Raw genomic sequence first — 17,779 nt, forward strand, 5'->3', positions numbered from 1 at the left:
TTTTATGCACTGTGTCTGTTAGATTGGGAAGCACTCCCTGAGAACTTTTGTATAATGTGTGTGTGTGTGTGTGTGTGTGTGTGTGTGGTGTGTGTGTGTGTGCATGTGCGTGTGACTCACTCTCGGTGCGCACTTTCCTCTGCTGCAGGATGGTGAGTTGTGTCTGGAGGCTCTGCAGGGCTGAGCTCTGGGCCTGCTTCTCCTGAGACAGCCTCACTAGCTCCCCCTGCTGCCTCAGCCAGAACTGCTGCTGCTCTTTGATCCCGGCCCCCACCTCCTCCAGCTCCTTACTCAGGGTGCTCGCCCTGATCTCCAGAGGGCCCAGGTCCTCATGCTGCAAACACACGTGCGCACACAAGTTCGGGAAGTATTAGGTGTAGATGTCAATAGAAGTAGTGCGAGTGTAAATGAGAACTTACTGAATGTGAATGACAGTTCAGTTCAATGGTACGTTTCAGATAACAAAATATTCTCTCTCAATTTCCTTTAGTTGTTTTCCTCTTCACAGTCTTACATGACACTACTAGTGCTAATAGTGCTATTAGTACTATTCCCATTCCTTATGGGATATATCTACAAGTATGATCTAAGACATCTATGATCAGATTCAGTTCTCTCACATTTAAAATTTAAGTGACTACGTATTTTCCGGACTATAAGTCGCTCCTGAGTATAAGTCGCATCAGTCAAAAAATGCGTCATGAACAAGAAAAAAACATCTCAACAAAAAAAAACAAGTCGCATCGGACTATAAGTCGCATTTATTTAGAAATGTATTTAACAAAATCCAAAACCAAAAACAGAGACTATGTAACTAGATTATTGAGGCCAAAAAGATTAATGTTAATGAAGACAAAGGAGTGAAGGCAGCCAAGAGGAGGGCAGGAAGGTAATTGCAAAGTAAAAGATTCACTGAAAGAAAATGCCATGTGGTACACCAAAATGTATCTAAAATGTGGAGAATACAATGCAATCACGCATTTTGGGCGATGTGGAGTCACAAGCTGGCAGCAGATTAAATGCTCACGAGAGAAAAAGACGGTTTTAAAAGGACGTGACCTAAGCTGAGGCAAGCCAGGCAATAGGCCTATAGGCCCGACGGTAATTGTAAAGCAATTTACAAAAGATTCAATGAACAAAAATGCTGATGTGGTACATGAAAAGTTAGCTAAAAATGTGGAGAATGCAATGCAATCAGCATTTTGGACGATGTGGAGAGACAAGCCGGCAGCAGAATAAATGCTTGAGAGAGAAAAAGATGCAGTTTTAAAAGGACGTGCAGACCGAAGCTGCAGCAAGCAGGTGATATTTAGACATTTATTTCCCAAAATCCAAGACTTAAGAACAGACAGACTATATAACTGGACACAGATAGGCCAAAAATATTGAGAATTCTACAGGGAATGTTGAAGACGAAGGAGTGAATAGTGGCAAGAGGCAAGCCGGAGGCTGCTGACAAGGACCGGCGCTATTGTAAAAGCAATTTACAAAAGATTCACTGAACAAAAATGCTGATGTGGTAAATTAAAATTTAGCTAAAAATGTGGAGAATGCAATGCAATCAAGCATTTTGGACGATATATTGGCGTAAAATGGCAGCAGAACATGCTGAGAGAAAAAGAGAGCGAGAGAAAAAAAGATGCACATTTAACCAGGGCCTACATTTCAGCGCGGGATTGCAGGTATTGCATAAATTATTACTAACTATTGAGCATACTAATAAAAGTCCCGCAACTCTAGCCATCATAATGCGAGAACTTCCCACAGATTTTACAGCACTGTCTGACATTAATCTAATAATGGAGCAGCCTGAATGCGGGACTATTGACTGGACGGACCAACTCTAACTTCAATTGAACCCCATGCAGAAACACACACACACACGCGCAGGACCACTTTGGGGCTGCCTCTCTCTCTCGTTGCTCTCTCTCTCTCTCTCAGCAGGATTTGTCACCGCTGAAGTCAAATTATAGGTGCTTCTGCATCAAACACTATCGACAAATGTTTAGCGATCAGGAACCGTCAGGAATTTTGCAAACACAGAAGCATGACAGCCTAAAACACGAGAGAACATGGATGTGTTCTCCATTTGAGGAACGTTATAATCGACTGCGGACGTGAACAGACAGCACACAGTGACACAGAGCGCATAGTAGGCCTACTTTCACTTTCTGTGCATATTCATTACGTGAAAGATAATTAGTAGCAAAACAGCGATCAGCTATAGGCCTTTATTTCTTGCGTTTTATTGTGAGACATAATAAGGTAGGATATCAAAAGCAGAAGATGTTTTGATTCACATCATCATGATTTACGTTTGGACTGTTTGATTATATTGCTAAATATCGGGACTGATCACTGAAATCTGTGGGGTATTTAATGGTTCACTATTAAGTTTCATGTATGAAAGAGTGTTGGGATTTCCATCCGCTTATTGCGAGATAAGGCATCCGCTTTCATTCATTCATGGAACGTGTGCTGTGCTGCAAGTGAAACCGTATTCCGTATAGCCAAAGAGGTCTAAGATAGCCTAAATTTAGTTATTTTTTAAATTATGCATGATTTGCTTTTTTATAAAATTCGTAGGCTGATGCCTGGTAGCAACAATTGTGTTTAAATGTAGGTTACTGCTTCAGCCTCTAGCTCAGAAAGGGGCTGCGTGTGACTGGTAGCTTGAGAACAACGTGTTGGAGACTCATGGTGTGGGAAGATGACTTTTCATTGGCAACAATATTAAACCAACCAACAATCTAAATTATTAAGAAGAGCTCTTTTATGAGTTAAATTGAAACAAAATTATACTGGCTTTTATTTGTCCGAATCTGAGGCCCGGCTATAAATAGAATCCCGGCCATTTGAGGATTTAAGTATGCACGTGTGTTTCAGGCATAGCACAAGCACTAATCTCTGACTGAAAGTGCACAGGACTTGTGCATTTGAGAGCGCTCTCTCTAGGCTGTAGACGGTAATGTTTCATGTAGGGTTCATGTCAGTTAATATAAATTAACATTTAAAAACATGTTCAATTATATATTTTTTTTCATATATAAGTCGCACCTGACTAAAAGTCGCAGGACCAGCCAAACTATGAAAAAAAGTGTGACTTATAGTCCGGAAAATACGGTACTTAGAATTGCAACCTGGGCAAAAGCTATGGAAGCAATAACTTATGAAAAGTAAAAAAGTGTTCTGTGTTGTGTTGTGTTGTGCTGTCTTGTGTTGTGCTGTGCTGTGCTGTCTTGTGTTGTGTTGTGCTGTGCTGTGTTGTGTTGTGCTGTGCTGTGCTGTGCTGTGTTGTGCTGTCTTGTGTTGTGCTGTGCTGTGCTGTGCTGTCTTGTGTTGTGCTGTGCTGTCTTGTGTTGTGCTGTGCTGTGCTGTGCTGTGCTGTGCTGTGCTGTGCTGTGCTGTGCTGTGCTGTGCTGTGCTGTGCTGTGTTGTGTTGTGTTGTGTTGTGTTGTGTTGTGTTGTGTTGTGTTGTGCTGTGTTGTGTTGTGTTGTGTTGTGCTGTGCTCCAGTGACCCAAGCCCCTGCTCACCCCAGTGGTGGCCACAATCTGCTGGATCTTCTTGTTGTAGACGTTGATGGTGGCCTGTTTGTGCTTGATGACGGTGACCTGCTTGGCGATCTGGGCCTCGCTGGCCGTCAGCAGGTCGTGGCGCTGGGTGATCTCCTGGTCCAGCAGGGTCAGTGTCTGGCCCAGGTTCTCCACGCGCTGCTTCGCCTCGCTAGCCGCCAGGGTCACTTGGGCCAGCTCGTTCTCCACCGACGACAGCTGCGCCTCCTGGAGGACACATACCGACAGACGAGAACATTATCAACATACACGCACGAACTCCAGAGTGAGGCTCACACGCTCACAATAACCACAGACCAAACAATTACAGAGGAAATAAACAGGGATGGTGAGTTGACTGATCAAATATCAGACACATACTGGCTTCATCTTGGTTAGTACTACAAAGACTACACACACAAGGCCTAGCTACACATACAGACTAGTCATACACAGACTAAACAGAAGCATCCACATCTGGAGATTTAATTTCTCAACACCCAATCCAGAGAATAATGTGTACAGATGAACAAACAGCATCAACTTTCACTCATACTTCTGTGTGATGTCTATATCTAACATTACGATTCCTTATTCACCCGGCGGCCAGAACGAAGCTAAAGGGTACACTTGCCATTACACCTGAGTCCAGCAGATGGTGGTGGTAATGCACTCTGTTTACAAACTGCCAAAAAAAAAAAAGCTCACCGAAAAAGAAGAAGGGTTCACTGGCCTGTTCTTCTTCTTCAGTGAGTTTTTTTAGCAGTTTGCAAACTGAGTGCATTACCACGACCATCTGCTGGACTTCGGTATAATGGCAAATGCACCCTTTAGCAAATATAACAAGGAGTCTGTGAGTCATCGAGCTGTGAAGCCCAGACGGGAGCTGTCAGTAGTTCCTCACCAGATCCCTCTTCTGGGCTGCCATCTTGCTGGTGACTCTGCGGGAGTACTTGGCGGCGCTGTCATGGGTGAGTTGCTCCTGCAGTTTACCCATGATCCTCTCCTCCAGCGTCAGCCGGGTGGCCGACTCCTTCTCCACCTGCTTCCTCAGGCCCATCACCTCCGACTGACGCACATTACACTCCTGGAGAAAGAGAGACAGACAGACAGAGAGAAAGAGAGAGAGACCGACAGACAGAGAGAGAGAGAGAGAGGCAGAAAGAGAATAATTAATATGTTAGTTATTGTCAGCTTGACAGCTGGCTCAAACAGAACACTCTGAGGGAAAAGGGAAATGGTGAGGGAATATTAACAGCATTTGTTTTGCATTTAGCAGAAGATGTGACAAATGTCTCTGTGTGTGTTTCTTCATATCTTCAACATCTCCATAACTGTGTGTGTGTGTGTGTGTAGTGCATGTGTGAGCACGTGTGTGTGTGTGTTTACCACGTTGAGGCGTGCGAAGGTGGCCTCGCTCTCGTGCAGCATGCGCGTGTATGCGCTGTACTGGCTCTGCAGCGCCTCCTGCTGGCCCTGGCTCTGGCTGATGAGTTTGCGCCAGGTGCTCATGTCCAGCTGCGCCCGGTTCAGCAGCACGGTCAGCAGCTCGTTGCGCTCCTCCTCGGCCGTGATGGACTTCTTGAAGCCATCGATCTCGGTGTCCAGAGAGCGAACCTCGTGACTGCCCTGGCTGCAGTGGGATGAGAGGACGAAGGGAAGCTGAATGGACACTGTGATGCACGTTTTGTGTGGACAAAACCTCGGACAATTCTAACTCATTAGATAGCACAATGATCAGCCCCAATTCACAAAAGGCAAATATGACTAAATGACAATGTGAAACTTTAGACAGCCATGGCGTTGTAAAATTCAGCTTCAGAAAGTGAAAGTCCTACCATGTATCTGTTCTACTTGTGCATGGGTCACTTTTCCTTTCTAAAGGCAGAAAATATGTACAAAGAAAAATATGTGAGACTACCTACTAAAAAGAAAAGATTGCCTGATAGGTTGATTGCAGGTTGCAGGTCTGCCCTTTCTGTGTGTGTGTGTGTGTGTGAGTGTGTGTGTCTGTGTGTCTGTGTGTGTGTGTGTGTGTGTGTGTGTGTGTGTGTGTGTGTGTGAGACTGCTCCTGTGCTGTCACCTGAGAGCATCCTGCATGGCTGTGTAGGCCTCGTCTCTCTTCTTCATGCCGAGCAGGCTGCTGTTCCACTGCTGCATCAGCTGCTTATTCTCCACCTCCAGAGCCTCCATCTCCATCTGAGCCTGAGAGACACAGAGCAGAGGGAGAAAGAAAGAAAATGTTTTCATTTACAAAAGTGCAAGAATTAAGGGACTATTGCTCTAGAATAATTCATAAAAAGGGAAGGATATCAAACAAGGCGTAACATCCAATCAGTGGGACGGGAGATGCCAGGTACTCGTGGGGTCCTCACCTCAGCCAGGGCCTGCTTGGCAGCCTGGGTCTCCTCTGACTGGGCAGCAGCCTGCACCTCATACATGGCGATCTCCTCCGTCAGCTTCTCCATGTTCTTGGTCAGCCGCTCCACATACAGGTCCTGGGAGAGCATAAGCCAACAGAACAGAGGCAGAGAGAGAGAGAGGGAGAGAGAGAGAGAGAGGAGATAGAGAGAGGGAGATAAAGAGGGAGAGGGAGAGAGAGAGAGAGAGAGAGAGAGAGGGAGAGAAAGGGAGAGAGAGAGAGAGGAGAGCACAAGCCAACAGAACAGAGGCACAGAGAGAGAGAGGGAGGGAGGGAAGCAGGAAGAATGTTATGGCGGAGGAATAGACCATAGACAGATGCCTCTCTGAGTGTCTGGACGAGACATTATATGTCGAGGTCCTCTGGGCTCCTACCTGGTTATATTTCTGCTTCTCTGCTTGAGTCTTCTCGGTCTCCGCCTTGCGGGAGGCGTTCTTCATGACGGCGATGTCCGAGCGCAGGTCATCGCTTACCTCCTGCATGTAGAGGAGACGCGTGGCCAAACTCTCCAGTTCAGTCTGCAGCTGTGTCACTGAGACACACACACACACACACACACACACACACAAAAAAGCGTACAAACAAAAAGTATTAATAATAATGAATTATCAATTAAAACCATTTCATCAGACTTTGCTGTCACAAAGCATATATTGAGGTTTAACAAATCTACAAATATAACAGCATCTTCGTTTCTGAATTTATGACCATGTCCAGCCCAAACCAGGACCCCTATGCCCCATCTGTCAAAACCCAAACCTAATTTTACTCACCCCGTGCGCGCTGCTTGCCAGCCTGCGTGGTGGTGTTCTGGTGCTGGAACTTGGTGAAGTCCAGCTGCTGCTGGAGCTGACGGCGCTGCGTGGAGACCTGCATGTTGGCCTCGTGGTGCTCCTCCAGCCTGGCCTGCAACCGGGCCAACTCCAGCTGCACCGAGTACAGCTGCACACCCAGGCCCTCACGCTGCGCAGCCTCCACCTTCTCCATAGCCACCTATAGAGGAGAGGAGGAGAGAGAAGGAGGAGAGGAGGAGGAGGAGGAGAGGAGAGGGCCTTGGGACTGACTTACACATGACTTGGAGATAAACAAGAGGGCTACAATATTAGGTTGAATATTATTTGACATTTCTATATGCCATTTTTACATTCAATAGAAAACACAGAGCACTACACACACACACAAATGAACACTCATCACACAATTTAATCTAACATCTAACATGCATGACCATACCCGTACTGTCAGTTCCAACTTCTGATGAAGTCAGATTTATTAATTAATCAATTGATTGATTAAACTTAATTTATTTATTTTATTTAACCTTATTTCCTCCTTTCCCCCCTACATTCACCACTTTACATATAGACACACACTAGCAACAGCCAAACATAGCATGTTACCAAAGCCCTTTACCATGACCACTCACAGACCTTTCCAATTAATTACAAAGAACTGAGTCCCATCCTGTCAGCTCTGTCATCGTCCTGTCCCACTGTCTGTCTGCGTGTCTGTCTGTCTGTCTGTCTGTGTGTGTGTCTGTCTGTCTATCTGTCTGTCTATCCGTCTCACTTGTCTATGTTACCTTATTGCGTTTCATGTGTTTTATGTTTCAATTCACATGGTGCTATATGATACGATTCCAGGGTCACATAAATGGTTGAGGTAGGACAATTGTATTTGCACTTGAAAAATATGTTACTTAAATAAAAATAAAGTTGTCCTCCGAAGAGGGGGTGGTGGTGGGCCAAAAAAAAAAAAAAAACAACTGATGAAGTGTCCATAAATGAACATGACACTGGCTTTTAGACTTGCCCAACGTTCCAGTCCAGTCAAAAAGACAACACATGTCATGTAGGTGTTTATGATAGGAATAGGCCTAGAACATTTCTTAGCCATACCTTCTCTTGTAGATCCATATTGAGTCTCTCTAGTTGTTTACTGAGATGATCCTTGAGGACGGACTGGAACCTTTTCATCAATGGCTGTAATGCAAAATCAAAGAAAACACAAATGAATTATGTGTTAAATAAGACCATCTTCTCTTCTGAAATGCAAACTTTGCTCTACATCCATTTAAGATAAAGCTGTTGTTATACAATTGTTGTAAAAAGTTGTAAAACTGTTGTTATACAATTATCTAACGAGGGGATTCTGTTCACCCAATTGTGCAAATGAACATTACATTACACAACAATAATTCACATGCCATTGTTCTAACACAAGCTTTTACATGTCCTGTAGCTCAGAAGGCCAGTGCTAACTCACGTGATCTGGATCCAACACCACCAGTTCGTCTCCGTCGTCCTCCTCGTTGTAGCCCCGCTGGGTCCCCTCTCCCTGGCTCTCTGAGAAGTGCTGGGAGGGGTACGGGGGCAGGGGCACCAGCTGACCTCCATCATACTGTTCTGAGGGAAGCCAGGGAGAGACCCTACCATCATGACCACTCTTACAAACAGAACACGCCGACAGGGGCAGTAGCTGTGACCTGCACATGCCCCAGCACCAAGGGTGAAGCCTAAGGTAGACTGTTGAGCCAGTGTGGATAAACAAGGAGGCTGTCTAATCCCAACCCTACATCTTTGCCAATGCTGAACACCATCATTTTCAGAAGTCTGTCCCTCAGCCTCTGAGTTGGGCTAGTCAGCGATAAGGAATTACCTGATCCACTTGGCTCCAGAAGTGCCAGCTCAGTGCCACTGACTCCCATGAGGGAATGGGAGACAGTCTGATCGGTGCCCGCCTGTTCCTCTGAGCCACCCTGTGGACCAAAATACAGAAGCTTAAAGGCAGGATGGTAGCATCATCCATTATGTTTTGTTTATGGTTCTTAGCAGACGCTTTTGTCTAAAGCTACTTAGAATGACATCAATAAACATTCAATTAACATTAAAATTAACAGTTTATTGCAAAGTCATATTGCCTAAGAAATACAAATTATTAATAGAGTAATAGAACCGTCTTGCCTCAGGTATGGGAACATTGACTCCAGAATCTTCTGCAGCGTCAGGGGCATCTGACTGCCCACTGGTCATCCTACTCGCCTCCTCACCTCCTCCCTCACTTCCACCTTCCATTGCTCACTGCAGTTAAGAAACATGGCGAAAGATATAATGCCAAGTTCGGTATAGATAATATTACATTTAATGTTAACCTTAACCTAGACTACGTAACCATAACTAAATGATTAACTAGCGTTAGCTAATGTTACACTGCCTATCAAGCCTGTAGCCATGCCTCTGTGGGTCAAATAATGTCAATACCGTGAAACTAACTAACTGGTGTACATAACGTTAATCCAATCCAAAATATCCTAAATCAATCAATATTAAATTCAAAGAAAAAAGTTACAAGCTAACGTTCACTGCTGTACCTCAGTCTCCGGTGTTTGTCTGGTCCCTGGTTGCTATGAGACGATACACATCCGGGACGATACACATCCGGGGGGGGGGGGTGTCGTGCACCATCAGGCATCAGGCTACCTTGTTCCATAGATAGACTGCGCTACGCTCTAAGATCTTTGCTGTATATGCCTTGTTCAGTTGGTTCAGACTCGCCATATGATGGCTCATAGACCTATTAGCCTTCCAGTTCATAAAAACAGAAAATAAATGGACTCACAGCTCCAGCTGGTCGTTTTTCTTAGAGTAATAGTCAGGTGACTCGTGAAATTAGCCTAATTTTACTGGGTAGGCCTAAATAAAAGTTTGGCTTTTTTGGAGCCCCTAAAGGTCTACGAAAATACTTGATTCATTGCAAAGTGGTACAAAATATGACCGCCGCTCAGTCCTGCACATTCCCTCTGCAAATCACGCTTGTCAATTTGTCTCCCTCTCCTACTCCATCCCCTACTCTTGCAACTTTTGTAAATGTGTGTGTGTGTATGTGATAATTTGCTTTTGTCTACTGTATGTGTGCTTCTCTGTGTGGTTGTGTGTGTGTGTGTGTGTGTGTGTGTGTGGGGGTAATGGTGTGTTTGTGTGTGTGTGTCTACTTGCCTGTGAGTCTCGCTGTTTCCAATTGGGTGCTGCTCATTAGGCCAGATCCACTACACCTGATCTGGCCCTTAGAATCTCTGGAGAGCACTCTGAAGACACTACTTTCACTGGTGACCTCATGGACGCTGCCTGTTTTCGCTGTTCTCGAAGCTTTCGGTCAACCTGTCCCTCTTTTGCCATTCCTTTGTTCCCCTTTTTGAGTCTCTTTGCGAGACATTTCACTAAATTAAATGCCCTGGACTCGAGCTGTTGTCTTCTGGTGTTCCTTCAATTTATGGGATGGATTTCTCTGTAGTCCATAACAGTGGGTGTATGTGTGTGTGTTTATGTGGGTGTGTGTACTTGCATGTGTGTGCATGCATCAATGTGTGTGTTTGCATCTGTTTATGAGTGCGTGTGTGCGTGCATAGTGTGCACAGTCACTAAATATACACATATATACATTTGTATGGTCCCCCATGAACGGAATTCCACAAAACTGATAAGTTGAATCAGCATATCAGTGCATCTTTATTAAAAAGTCTAGAAAAGCCCACAAAGTGCAGTCACAGTGTAATATGATTATAACATATTTTAGTGGAACTGATAATATAAAAACCCTGAAGAGGTTCAGAGAACAAATGTATTGACTTTGCTAATAATTCTAGGACATCATACACTCTTAAAACGAATGTGTTGTCCCTATCACACAGAGATGTGTTAAGAACAATGCAAGTTGTTTTCAACACATTCATTTTAAGAGAGTAGTCTTGAAATGGTCTTATTCCTAGTTTGGTTCTGAGAGACTGTTCTGTGTGTGTTGTGCTTGGAAATGTTGCGTTGATCACTCAGCCAATCACAGACTCACAGACACACACACAGACACTCATATACACATGCACACTTACACACACACCAAGACAGCATAATCCAGTAAAGTAGGCAAAAATATTTATTTGATGTAGAATACCAATGAAGCTGACTAGCTGAACCATTTCTTGGCTGTCCACAGTAATTTAGGGTGGAGTCCATATACAGTACATTTGGAAGGGCCTTCTTCCAGGATTCCCTGTGGATAAAACCATCAGGATATAGATTGTATCAATTAATTCCTCATTCTATTGGAATTGGATCCTAGATGAAACACAGGATTGACAATAGCAAGTAATTATTAAAACAGGTGAATTGATGAATTTCTGTCAAATTGCTCTGTCTCAGTGTTATCTCTGGTGTAGCCAGGTCAAACTGATTGAGTGTACAACCTCAGTATTCTACTTTGCACAGTTAGAATGTTCGTAAGACTCCAACAGGTGCATTCTAGAACTCCACTTGTAATGATTTGAATCCACTGTTAGAATCGCCCATACTGAACCAGAGCCATGTAGCCTAAATGCAATGTGGCTCCAAAGCAACTCTGCAACTCCAATGGCTCCATTGCAGCTATGGCTCTGTGTTTAACAGAATAATAATAAATAAACTTCCCTTAGCGATTACAGTTTTGTGTTCCCAATACCTGTGTAAAAACACTGTAAAGTCCACCTCCATCCTTTGATCTATTAAGAATATCAGCTGTGTTAGGGTTCAATTGTGGGCCTACTAGGCTAGGCCTACTTTGCACAGTCACAAATTATTGGATGTTGAGGCATTACTTATCGAAAAGATATCTGGACAATCAAATGCTCTCTTGGTGGGCTAGTTTTGTGTCTGTCTGCCTAGGGAAAGTTTAAATGTTTATAACAATAGTGGAATATATTCATGAAGATCCAGGTTGGTAAACTCCCTCCAGCTGTAGCACATGTACTGTATCACAACTTTAATATTGTATCGAGTCTACTGAACGTACAAAGACAGTCATTGCTCCAAGTAAAATGTATACAAATTGAATGTCAGACTCTTATTTTAATATAAAGTTATTTAATGTGTTTCATATTTACATAACAAATCTACAAAATATGCACATATTAAAATAAAGTCAGCATTTGACTCTCAGCACTACAGCCCTTAATAAGTAAAATCCTCAGTCTCCAACACTGTTTTATATTCATCACAGAATACAGTTTATCGTTATGACAGAACATAGCATATCAATAAAAACCAAACATTTGCAGTACGTTAAAATATTACTTTATTACCATAATGAATTCATATGGATGAGAGTACAGATGCCTTAGCTATTAATGAGGTCAAAGGCCTGTGTATGGGACGGGAGCCTATGAGGCAAGCTAGACTGGGATCAAATGTCTGCTTAAGTATTTGAGGTATGAGTTTGTAGTGCTTTTCAGTTTCAAACCAGAACAATCAAAAAAGTAAGTCTTGGCTTAGACATTGTGCTCTTCTTCACATTTGTGTGCCTTTGTCCTCCAAATACTTAAGCCTCACATTTGACTCCAGTCCACATTGAGGTCAGCTTTCTCGAGTAGTTTTATAAGACATTTTGGTCATCCATTGAGAATGGGCGACGTCTTTTTATAACCTTAGCACCATGTCACAGAACACAGACGAGCATAGAACACACTTTAGTGTCACTCACTACACTAACGGGTCACCTCACACAATCACATGCCATTGACTCAACAAAGTATAAATAGGTTTGCACTCAGCATAGTGTTACAATTCAAGTCAAAAATGTGAGGGAGACGGTGTACTAATGTTTACACAGTCTTCATTAGAAAAAGGCAATTAAGTAAAATTTCGATAGGTCAACATCATTTTTTTTAAATGGAAAATGATTAACTTCAGGGGAAGGAGATTAACTCCCTAGTATATTACAGCATGTCAAACCATCTACCCCAAATAAGTATGTAGTATGGGACTGGGTAACATAAATATGTATATGTTACGTTGATTACTGATGCCCCCACAAAAAATGGGGACAGATGTGAAAACTGTTGTGTCTTAAAACCGGTTGATGTTCATATTACCAGAAGCACAGGCGTGCATTAGCTATGTTAGCTGTATGAGTTTGGCAACACTCCATTGTAAAGCAGAGCTATGTTTCTTGGCATGCTATATTAATTTATACAAAAATATATATTTCAACTCTCTTTTCACAGAAAAAAAAGATGTGTTATGTGTTTTCGCAACACCTCAGAACTTCACACTCATATATGGAGAGAAACACGTGGAGATTTTCAACACTATGGGTCTTTGGAGTGAAATGACGGCTACATAAAACATGCCGCGAAAGCTTCATCAAGACACTTCTACCCACGTCAGTCTAGTATTTCACAACAGATTATTCAGTATTTACCACATTAGTACTTGGTTTATATGTCGGACACCACTCTGGTTTGGCTTGACTTGTGCAGAAACCTTTGGGCTACAAGTCCACGTGTTCACTCCAGCTGGATCCCTCTGTGTGTTATATCAGCTGCTGGAGGAGGCACAAACCCAACAGGCGCGGCTGCAGACTGTGCTAATTTAATACAGATGAGGTACTTGGCATTGAAGTGGTATAACAGCACACACAGAGATTTGTGCTCAGGAGCTGATAAGCTTGACTGTGTGCACGTCTGTCAGTCTGTCTGTCTGTCAGTCAGTCTGTCTGTCTGCACAAGACGCGTCATGGCGGAGGAGGTAGCTTGACATCGAGCAGGCTGTAAGCGAAGACGTTCCAGAAGACGCCACACATGATGAAGAGCGTGTAGACGCAGAAGAAGATCCAGAAGAGCGACTGCTCCTGCAGACGCTGCTCGTAGTTCTGGAGCACCACCACGCCCAGGGTAAGGCCCACCGCCACGCCCCCGAGGTGGGCCACGAAGCTGGGGTTGGGGCAGGGCGGGAAGGCCGGAGGGTAGAACCGCAGCCACACGGCACGGCCAAACTCCACACTCACTGGGGAGGAGAGACACCATGTGTGAGAGAGAAACGCATCTCAACAGGGCACAAATGGTAATATACAGTGGCACTTGGCAGAGACCAATGGATCTGAGTTAAGAGACCAATCAGAAGTAGACGTGTCTATGCCCATCCTGACTGTTTATATGGTTAAAGCTCCCTCTACTGGGCTGGACAATTATTGCTACAGGTTTTCAACTTATACATCCACATTCACATGCGATTTTAATTCATCAGAAACAACCTTCCCTTACAATAGTTCATTCAATAATAACACAATATGCCTCATGCTATTTTTAACAATGGCACATTTCAAGTTTGGTTAATGAAGCTGTTCAAATAAACATGGGCATGAATGACTGCATAGTCAGCATAATGCAATACATACAGGATACATTATCAGCAAGTAAATAGGTTATTCAGAATCAAATATGGCAAAATAACTGTTCCTTTAAAAAAAAAAAAAAAATCATGATTCAAGTAAAAGGCACAGTGAGTTTCCGCTGTCTTATCTTTGGTGAGGCCAGCAAATATACAGCGTTATGGTCTATAAATAGATCAAGGGGCTATTTATGTCTACAATAAGGGCTGACAAGCATACGTATAAATATTGGCTTACACAGTAGATAAACGGGAAATAGCAGGATCTCTTGGAGACAGAGGGCCTTTCAATATTGAAAAGACAAAGCTAAAGACAAAGTGTACTCACTGCACACCAGGGCCATGGCCATCCGGAAGAGTTTGAACTGGCACTGCATCCCTGACCAGTTCTGGGAAGCAGAAAGAGAAATAATGATTAGACAGGAGACAGGAGACGATAACAAGGACCATGTTGATCTCTCCATGACTGTTCTGGGAATACTAATCAGTTGGACACAGTCATGTATCAAACATCACAGATACAGGACACGTGCCCACCCATAGGATCCAAGATGCACCTCATTAACAACACCATACACTTATCTCCCATGTCTCCCTCTCTCCTTCTCCTCCTCTATCCTCCCATCTCTCTCTCTCTCTCTCTCCTCTATCTTCACATCTCTCTTTCTCCCTCTCTTCTTCCATCCTCTCATCTCTCTCTCTATCTCTTCCTCTCTCCTCTTCTATCTTCACATCTCTCTCTTCCTCTCTCCTCTTCTATCCTCCCATCTCTCTCTCCCTCTCTCCTCTCCTCATTGCTGATGCAGAGTCTCATTACAGGCCTGTGCGGAAGGGAGGACAGGACTCTCGCTGACCCCACACTATTGTAGCCTGGCGCACGTGCCTAAATATTTGATGACCAGGACCGTCCCATTACGCTAACGGCTCCTCCTCCCAAGGTCTCGACCTTCACATTTGCAACCAACGTGCAGCTGCAGGGCTACTGACCCTGTCATAGTCAAGTCTGGGGTCACTAATGAACCAAGCGAATAGGTGGTCAACACCTACTGACTCTGAGACCTGCTTTCTGTAAATAGCTGGTTTGAAGGCAACCTAACTCAGTTTGTTAGGTATGGAAGATCTAAACAGGCAATGCAGTGAGTGTATACATCAGAGTGTACGCTCACAGACACACACATGCACACACAAACACACTCACAGCAGTATCTAACTGGCAGGAATGAAAGGAATCTGTGGGCAGAGAGCACCTGCTAGGCCCGTATGCTGTGAGCAGACGTGTTCTGACAGAGCACTGGGCAATGACCTCGCCCAGCCATGTGGGAGATATCTGATCTGGGCACAAAAGGCCAACAGAGGGGAGAAGTGTGCTTTATATAGGATTACCTTGCCAACAGCATCCCTGCAACACAGCAGGATCACTAATGGTGGGCACAATCTTAGAGTGCAATACCAACAATCTTCACTAGGGGTGCTAGTGTTTCATTCACTGACTAAAGCATCAGCTCAACCTCCAAGACACGTTTACTACTAGTATGTACCTGCTTGATAAAATATAACATATATTTTTTTACATCATTATTACTTGTAAGTTAGAAACAAATCATTAAAGACATTCAAATCCTACAGGTAATGTCTGCTTACCATGACAATGTTGGCTAGATGTGCAGACACCAGAGCATATACTCCTCCAGATGAGCCAACGACCGGCGCCGTCATGTCTGTCACAGACACTGCCAAAGACCCTGAGAACAGAGGGGAAGTGGTATCGTCAATAACTGTTATGACCAATAACAACAAACTATCCTGTCCATTGCCACTGAAAAACCAAGTAAAGTAAACCAAGTCAAACCAAGTAAAGCAAACCAAGTCAAACCTCATTTGCACAGTTACAGATGCACAATACAGTTCCTTCAGTCCATTTTCACAAGTCACAAGAGCAAGAACATCACATGGATAATACAGTACATAAATACAGAAATGCCTCCAAATATCTCAAGTTGGTAAGAACTGGACTTGAACTCTTTGAAATAGTGGGAGGCTAACTGCCTTCTGAATCCTCACTACTTGAGCCCAAGCAGTAGATCTGTATCATGCTGAAAGTCAAATGCTTAGTGACACAGTCCGTCAGTGAGCACCTATGGACACATGCATCCGTGAGTCAGCCCGGCCGCTCAGCGAGTGTGTGGGTGATGGAGGCAGTATCGGGTTCCCCCTCAGGGGAGTCGGCCGCCTGTGCTGCCCGCCGGGGAAAAGCCTTCCCTGGGACACCTCCCTCCCGCTCCTCCCCTCGGCCCACCCGGAACCATGCGTCTCCTGAGCTCAGCGTGAATTATTAATGCTAACCACACAACACGCACCTGCCAACACAGCAGCCGGGGCGAGGGATCCACTGCTCAGCCCACATCGTTACAGTGATATGATGAGTGTGTGTGTGTGTGTGTGTGTGTGAGAGAGAGACAGTTTGAGTGTGTGTGTGTGTATGTGTATGTGTGTGTAAGTTTGAGTGAGTAAGTGAGTGAGTGAATGTGTGTGTGTGTGTGTGTGTGTGTGTGTGTGTGTGTGTGTGTGTGTGTGTGTGTGTGTGTGTGTGTGTGTGTGTGTGTATGTGTGTGTGTGTGTGTGTGTGTGAGAGAGACAGAGAGAGTTTGAGTGTGTGTGTGTGTGTGTGTGTGTGTGTGTGTGTGTATGTGGTTGTTTGTGTATGTATGTGTAAGTTTGAGTGAGTGAGTGAGTGTGTGTGTGTGTGTATGTGTGTATGTGTGTGGTTGTGAGAGAGAGAGAGTTTGAGTGTGTGTGTGTGTGTATGTGGTTGTGTGTGTATGTATGTGTAAGTTTGAGTGAGTGAGTGAGTGAATGAGTGTGTATGTGTGTGTGTGTGTGTGTGTGTGTGTGTGTGTGTGTGAGAGAGAGAGAGTTTGAGTGTGTGTGTGTGTGTGTGTATGGTTGTGTGTGTATGTATGTGTAAGTTTGAGTGAGTGAGTGAGTGTGTGTGTGTGTGTGTGTGGTTGTGAGAGAGAGAGAGAGTTTGAGTGTGTATGTATGTGTAAGTTTGAGTGAGTGAGTGAGTGAGTGAATGATTGTGTGGTGTGTGTGTGTGTGTAAGAGAGTTTGAGTGTGTATGTGGTTGTGTGTGTGTGTGTGAGTTTGAGTGAGTGTCTCTGTGTGTGTGTGTGTGTGTGAGTGCATGTTGTACATTCTTGCTCCATGCCCTCTAATGATTACTTATTAGTATGATACACACACAGCAAGGAAGAGCAGGCGGGGAGGAGGAGAGAGAAAGAGAATTAATGGTACACGAATGAAGGTAGATGCTCTACTGTTCCTAATGAAGGTAGATGCTCTACTGTTCCTAATGAAGGTAGATGCTCTACTGTTCCTAATGAAGGTAGATGCTCTACTGTTCCTAATGAAGGTAGATGCTCTACTGTTCCTAATGAAGGTAGATGCTCTACTGTTCCTAATGAAGGTAGATGCTCTACTGTTCGAATGAAGGTAGATTCTACTGAATGAAGGTAGATGCTCTACTGTTCCTAATGAAGGTAGATGCTCTACTGTTCCTAATGAAGGTAGATGCTCTACTGTTACTAATGATTCTGTGGAGTAATAGAGAC

General features: G+C 44.1%; 2 protein-coding genes across 6 annotated transcripts in view; both read right to left on the reverse strand.

The window, feature by feature from the left end:
• ccdc40 (coiled-coil domain containing 40) overlaps positions 1-9,379 on the reverse strand; it is a 13,852-nt gene extending 4,473 nt beyond the window's left edge. The window contains 13 exon segments of the mRNA XM_048247124.1: positions 121-334; positions 3,536-3,781; positions 4,458-4,640; positions 4,943-5,186; positions 5,638-5,759; positions 5,930-6,052; positions 6,351-6,508; positions 6,750-6,969; positions 7,875-7,958; positions 8,242-8,381; positions 8,635-8,734; positions 8,940-9,056; positions 9,333-9,379. Coding sequence (XP_048103081.1) covers positions 121-334; positions 3,536-3,781; positions 4,458-4,640; positions 4,943-5,186; positions 5,638-5,759; positions 5,930-6,052; positions 6,351-6,508; positions 6,750-6,969; positions 7,875-7,958; positions 8,242-8,381; positions 8,635-8,734; positions 8,940-9,050 — 1,945 coding nt within the window. The 5' untranslated portion in view covers positions 9,051-9,056; positions 9,333-9,379.
• A 2,369-nt stretch (positions 9,380-11,748) lies between these two features.
• Positions 11,749-17,779, reverse strand: part of rhbdl3 (rhomboid, veinlet-like 3 (Drosophila)) — a 41,148-nt gene continuing 35,117 nt past the window's right edge. For all 5 annotated transcript variants that reach the window (XM_048248366.1, XM_048248363.1, XM_048248364.1 and 2 more), the window contains 3 exons: positions 15,810-15,910; positions 14,497-14,557; positions 11,749-13,784 (listed from right to left, as the gene is read on the reverse strand). In XM_048248366.1, the coding sequence (XP_048104323.1) occupies positions 13,513-13,784; positions 14,497-14,557; positions 15,810-15,910 (434 nt within the window). In that variant the 3' untranslated portion in view covers positions 11,749-13,512. The remainder of the gene's footprint in view (positions 13,785-14,496; positions 14,558-15,809; positions 15,911-17,779) is intronic.

The sequence above is a fragment of the Alosa alosa genome, chromosome 7 (assembly GCF_017589495.1).
Source record: "Alosa alosa isolate M-15738 ecotype Scorff River chromosome 7, AALO_Geno_1.1, whole genome shotgun sequence".
Classification (NCBI taxonomy): Eukaryota; Metazoa; Chordata; class Actinopteri; order Clupeiformes; family Clupeidae; genus Alosa; species Alosa alosa.